At 40.5% G+C, this 6,950-nt stretch overlaps 1 protein-coding gene across 1 annotated transcript; it reads left to right on the forward strand.

The window, feature by feature from the left end:
* The first annotated feature begins 3,420 nt into the window (after positions 1-3,420).
* Positions 3,421-4,755, forward strand: LOC133734226 (26S proteasome regulatory subunit 4 homolog A-like). The gene has a single exon (XM_062161865.1). The coding sequence runs from the start codon at positions 3,421-3,423 to the stop codon at positions 4,753-4,755; it is 1,335 nt and encodes a 444-aa protein (XP_062017849.1).
* Positions 4,756-6,950: the final 2,195 nt, after the last annotated feature.

The raw sequence follows: 6,950 nt of genomic DNA on the forward strand, positions 1-6,950 counted from the left end.
AAAAAGTTGATAAATAATGTAATGTTGAGTCACAAATAACTTATGCAATTGTGCCCCATAATTATGAAAATTGATTTGTCTTCCATGCTATTTTGCCCTTTTTAATCCATTTCCTTTTATTTGTAGGAAACCTTGCATTGAGAATAAAATGACTATTTGAGGCTTGAAATGCGGAGGTTTGAAGCTAGGGGAAGAAGACACGGAGATTGGAAGAAAATTGCAAATCAACTTTTCCGGCGATTTTTCCGGCAAACTTTTCCGGCGACTTTTCCGGCGAGCCGCCACTCATGGAGTGTCTTTTCTCCAGCAAAGGAGGACCATGGTGGTGAGAATATCCCATCACTTGAAATTCAAATATCTCCCTTCACCTTGTCCTTTTGTCACCTTGCCAATTTGGGACCATTTGGGAGACAATGGTGTAAGAGCATCTTTTGCACACTTTGGAACCATAGAGGACACACATAGCTGATCAAAGAGAGGCAAAAGACCAATTCTTCAGCATTCTTGACTCCATTCAATCATCTTCATCCTATCCAAGATCCATTTTCTCTCTAGGGAAGAAACCACCATTTCCACCACTAAAACCACCATCTCCACCTCTATAACCTCCATTTCCTCCACCACTCAACACCACAACTCACCTTAGAGATCCCAAATTTCACTATTCTTACCAATATCAAGAGCTTGGAGCAAGGAGAATGAGGTGACTACCACCACATCATGTTCTTGGAGACCCATCTCCACCACATCTTCCGGCATCATCAATAGTCACCCTTTACTCTCTATCTCTTTATGTATTTGATGTTTAATAGAATGTTGAAGCTTGTGTATCTAACTATGTGTGAGTAATGAACTAGTTGGGGCTAGGGTTGAAAGCCCTAGCCAAACTTGCTTGTATTGATGCTTTTGTTTATAAATTGATGCAAATTCATGTTGTCATTCTCACATGCTAAGTCAATAGTTGAATGCATTACTTAGACCTAATCAATTTGAGTTATGTGTTTGCCATGACATGAAGTTTTTCCTAGAGATTGATTACCTTTAGGCAAAAAGGGAGCATGAAAGCACACCATGTGTGCATGTGAGGGTAGTGAGCTAAAATCACCTAGAGATAGGATTTGCTTGCTTGGTTACCTAAACTCTAAGCTTTATGCATTTAGGGGCAAAGGATTGAGACCTATCCGGTAATTGAATTTGTCTCTAGGTAGTTAGCTCTAGACTTATCCGGTTAGAGTTAATAAAATGAAAGGGGTTTAAGCCTTAGTAGTCCTATCCGGATGCTAAGAGGGTAGTTGGACAATTAGCTTTGCATCATTCATATTCAATTGCTTTAATGCTTGCAAGGGAGGCAAAAAGTGAAACCCGATGCTCTAACTCCCATCCATTTGATAATAACTTGTTTAGTTTAGCTTAGTTTATATTACTTGCTTTCATTGTCTCAATTTGAATAGAAACCAATCTCAAAATCAAAATCAAATCTCTACACACCATCTTGCACATACTCACCATGAACTTTGGTTCACTTGTGAGTCTTTGTTTGTGATTGTACATTTGCATATTCTTCTAGTTTTTCCTTAGGTTTTCCCTAGCTAGGAAAGGATTTACCAATCCTCGTGGGTTCGACATCCTTACTTAATCCCCTATTCTATAACTTGTACCTCTTGCACTTGAGGGTGGCTTCAATGCTAACATGTAATAAAAAAATATGTTGTGAGTAATAAATGAAAGGAAATAAGGGGGAAAGTGATTCCTTTAGGGTTTGGAAGGAACCACTTTCCCCTTTATTTTCCCTTCCTTCAGGAAATGATTTCCTTTCCTTTTGCATCCCAAACGCAGGAAAGGAACAAGTTTCATTTCTTGATGCTTACTTTCCGCGAACCAAACGTGGCCTTAATGATAAAAAGTCAGCAATTAGGGTGATGAGTGATGTTGTACGGCAAGCTATACTGGATATGTTGAATGAGGAAGCTTATCCAAAAGTTTTAATATAGTAATGGTGACCACATAGTTAAATTGGAGTATAGGAGTTGATTTTTTTAGTTTTTGTTTTTTCTGTAATTTGTTAATTTTTATGTGTTTATGATTAATATAAGTAACGCATCTCATACCATTGAAAGTTCCGTATTTCCAAGTAATTTAGTATCCAATCATTAATTTTTGGGTTAATCGACCCTCTTCAATCTTTGGTCGACTAAGATGATATTAAAAATGAACAAAAGTAAAAGAACATGTAGTCGTGCCACTCATGCGCGCAACTCATATTGCTTGATATAAATCATTTCTTTTTTTTCAATGACTAAGCAGTAAAAAATTAAACTTGAGGTTTAGACCTAAATCACTTTTGACCAATAACCAAATGTAATAAAACCTTTGCGCTCTGGTTTCTTCCTCTCAAGTTGAGAGTCGGTGACGCTCAGCCCCACCCCTCGTGGGCACTTTTGCCTGAGTTCCAGCCTATATCGGAGACATTTTACCTCTATTTGTCCTTTCAGTTGTTTTCACTTCAGGTTTGTTTGAGCCTCTATTGCCTCTCTTCCTTGTACTCTGCTGTCTTCGGCGGTTCTATTTTCCTGCCCTCTATCATAGTTTATAAATATGTTCCATGAAGCTCTATTGTAACTCTATAAGTGAGGTTTTCTCACTAGCGCACACATATCCGAATCCGGCAGTGTATCAAGGGATTGTTCATCCTTTAGGTCTCTGTCTCTTTGATCCCTTTATGGATCTCATGAGTCATGAATCTAAATTTGGTAGTGCATTAAGAGACTGTTCATGTTTTGGGTATACGTCTCTTCGATCCCTTTGAGGGTCTTCACTTTTCCTATCTTCCTCTTCTTTGTCTACACTTTTCCTATCTTCCTCTTCTTTGTCTAGTAGTATTGGTAGTAAAGATTGATCTTCATTGCGGAGATGATTTGGGATTTGTTTTTCTTCGTTGTGTTTTTGGTTTCATGTTGTATGGGTGTTTTGGAATCAACATCAATGCCTCCTAAGATTTATCATTCTTATCGAATCTTATAGCCCGAAGCAACTTCCTCTACTACAGTGCAGACGACGCTGCAGCGTCCTCATCCTTGATGTGTTCCTAATAGGGTGGTTACGAGTTTGGAGTAGGAAAATCCTTTTTACTACGTGTGCAATTAAATACTTTCCTCTCAAATATTTACGTCAGAAAATCCTTTTTACTACGTGTGCAATTAAATTCAACCAATTAGGAGTAGGAATGTAATCCAACTTCGGAAATAAAGTCTATATTCAACAAGTCATTCTAGAATATGCACCCACTTCCTTTTCCTGCAAGGTTTCGGAATCCTTCTCTGTCCTGGTTGCATCAACGTCTATAAATACCAACCTCTCAATACATCATGTAATCTATTAATCGTAAAGCGTTGAAACTAAATAACAGAACAAATTAAATATATGGGTCAAGGTTTAGGAACTCAGGGGGGCTCAAATCAACAGAGCGATCAAAACCCTAATGGCGACAAGAAGGAGAAGAAGTACGAGCCGGCAGCTCCGCCGGCTCGAGTGGGCAAAAAACAGCGCAAGCAAAAAGGCCCCGAAGTTGCGACTCGGCTTCCAACGGTGAGGCCTCTCACCAAATGCAAACTCAGGCTATTGAAGCTAGAAAGAATCAAAGATTATCTTCTCATGGAGGAAGAGTTTGTATCAAACCAAGAGCGACTCAAACCAAAAGAGAATGCAGAAGAGGAAGACAAATCCAAGGTGGTTGAAGGTCTCCGAGGGTCACCTCTGGACGTTGGCACTCTCGAAGAGCTCATCGACGACAATCACGCAATTGTGTCGTCCTCGTCCGGGACACACTACGTTGGGATCATGTCGTTTGTTGACAAGGACCAGCTGGAGCCAGGCTGTGACGTTTTGCTCCACAACAAGCAGCATTCCGTTGTGGGGCTTCTTCAAGATGAAGTTGATCCAATGGTGGCGGTAATGAAGGTTGAAAAGGCTCCGGTGGAGTCGTACGCCGACATTGGTGGGTTGGAGTCCCAAATACAGGAGATCAAAGAAGCCGTTGAGCTCCCGCTCACACATCCCGAGCTATATGAAGACATTGGAATCAAGCCTCCGAAGGGTGTCATATTATACGGAGAGCCCGGAACAGGCAAGACATTGCTTGCGAAAGCGGTGGCGAATTCGACGTCAGCGACTTTCTTGAGGGTTGTTGGGAGTGAGTTGATTCAGAAGTACTCGGGAGACGGTCAGAGGCTAGTGAGGGAGATCTTCAGTGTTGCTGATGAGCTCTCGCCCTCGATTGTGTTCATCGATGAAGTTGATGCAGTTGGAACAAAAAGGTACGATGCGCATTCTGGCGGGGAGCGTGAGATTCAGAGAACCATGCTGGAGTTGCTCAACCAGTTAGATGGTTTTGATTCCAGAGGAGATGTGAAGGTGATTCTCGCCACAAATAAGATTGAGAGTCTCGACCCGGCCTTGATTCGACCTGGGAGGATTGACAGGAAAATTGAGTTCCCGCTACCTGATATCCAAACTAGAAGGCGGATCTTTCATATTCACACGTCGAAGATGACGTTGGCCGACGATGTCAACTTGGAGGAGCTGGTGATGACGAAAGATGAGTACTCCGGGGCGGACATAAAGGCCATATGCACTGAAGCCGGGATGCTTGCTCTGAGGGAGAGACGCATGAAGGTCACTCATGGGGACTTCAAGAAGGCAAAAGAGAAAGTGATGTACAAGAAGAAAGAAGGGATTCCCGAGGGCCTTTATTTGTGAGGAAACCTAGCTACTTACTTTTATTCATTCTACGGTCAAAGTTGATTGTATTTTCTTTTCTGGATTCAGCCCTTTAATTTGATTTCGATCATTGTTTTATGATGTGCAATACCTATAGGATTTATATTATGTATTGTGAATGCACATATATTCACGATGCACCCCAACAAATGTTAAATGATGTAAAATATCATAAATTTCATGGATGAGTCAATGTTGGAATTGTGTTACAAATGATCGATCTATATACAGAAGTTGTGGTCGCCTTAATTAATTTGTTTTCATTCCCACTTTTTTGCAAACCTATGAATCATTCCATCCGATGCAACTAAATCTAGTCCATAAACTTAAGTTCTTTTAGTCATCACGTTAAATGGATTTGCTATTCTTGAAACACATATAACCTCTCAATTTGTATAGAGCTACACACCATTCCTCAAAATATCACCCACGAGTGTACTTGTCTTTTGTCCTCTTTCTCTCTCCCTGCTTTCCTGCAGGGAAAGTCGAGTGCCAAGATCAGCAAGATTAGTGTGTTAAAATCCTAATGCGCCGCCGTACATTAGGCCTTATGGTGTACCGTGGTAGACTTGAGGCCGCAAAATCGACTTTAACAATCAGCCAATATTTCATAGAATTTCTAGACCTTTTTTCATTGTTTTTCAACAATCAGCAACTTCTTCTCTTTTCTATTTTTTTCCTTCTTTTTCTTTTTACTTTTTAATGATTATGAACCTGATTGGAAATAAAGGTATGATACATAAATACATATAACTTCAACTTGCGTCGCCAAAAGTACTGGCTACAACTATATATACAAGCCTCAATGATTTTTGACGGCCGCATGCATCATATTTTTACTTAACCATAGTGTGATTCCTGCCCCCTTGTACTAACTTGGTTGACAATAGTGTGATTCTTGCACCTGGGCCTTCTCCTACAAAGGTTGGAACTAGCTAGTGTGTGGGTACGTAATGAGAATTTATCTCATCCAAATTGGTGTTAGGATCCTTATGGGTCTGCCTCCCTTTAAGGACTGCTGCAATTTTTGTTGCTCTTGAAATTTCATCTCATAAGCAAATTTCGTTCCTCCACATTTACTATTGCTCATCTTCCCCGAATGTCTATAGGAACTAAGATTGCCAATCTTTCCACCTTGAACCAAACTCTTAGAGGAATAGTTAGTTCCACCTCGAACAAAGCTCCTTTCTCAATGATAGAAACCCCTTACTTGCTTAACTTTTATCAGAACGAGTGCTCCATTACCTTAACCCACAATCATCTTGTGGTCTTCAAAATCCAAAGTCCCAAGAAATATCAGATTTCTCTCGAAACTAGAAACATGGCGACATTCACTAAAGTCATTTGATCCATCATGCACCTCAATTTTGATTGTTCTAACACTAGCGACTTCGTAGGTTTTATGCACAAACCCACTTCACTAAACCTTCCTACACAGGCCCGTAGGAAGAAAAAATCAATCTGTATGTGTTCGAAACAACCCATATCTTAGATCCACTCAGCTTGTGGCTTCTCTTAACATGATGTGATCACGATTGCATCTCCATAATCTTCTTCGAAATCTTCACTAGCCATGCCTATAGTAGTTCCTCAATTTTCCTTAGCCTTCAACTTTCCACATTAATAACTGATATGCTCAAAACTCATACAACAATAGCACTCCACCTCTTGTCTCTATCTTGATTTCCAAATTTCTCCAACGTCTTCATGGTCACTCTTGAACCAAGAGCTCTGATACCACTTGTTAGGAAATTCGGGTCACCTTCCAAATTCCCTAGCCCAAGACCGAAACCGAATGAAGACAGTAATCACAAACTATGCAAGCAAACACAAGATTGTTGACAAGGTTCGGTCAAACAGTTGACCTACGTCCCCGGGTGATGGTGATGGTGGGTCTACTAAACGAGAAGAAGATTACAAACTTTTGAAGAACGTTTTGGTTCTTCCACTCAAATAACCTCTCTCCTCACAACCCAAATTCTCAATAGAGAATTCCCAAATACACCCGATCTCTCAAAGCTTGCAACTCTCTAAAATCTCTCAAATTATCAGAACACTCAATTGATCCACACGGATCTCTCTAAACGATGTCTCAATGGCACCCTCCAGAATGAGTCTCTTTCAACCCACAACGGCACCTCCTAGAATGAGTCCCTTTCAACTCACATCTTCTC

This window comes from Rosa rugosa, chromosome 2, assembly GCF_958449725.1.
Source record: "Rosa rugosa chromosome 2, drRosRugo1.1, whole genome shotgun sequence".
Taxonomy (NCBI): domain Eukaryota; kingdom Viridiplantae; phylum Streptophyta; class Magnoliopsida; order Rosales; family Rosaceae; genus Rosa; species Rosa rugosa.

Bases quoted from the DNA above. Each gene is read 5' to 3' on its own strand.
- LOC133734226 (XM_062161865.1), top strand. From the start codon at position 3,421: ATGGGTCAAGGTTTAGGAACTCAGGGGGGCTCAAATCAACAGAGCGAT.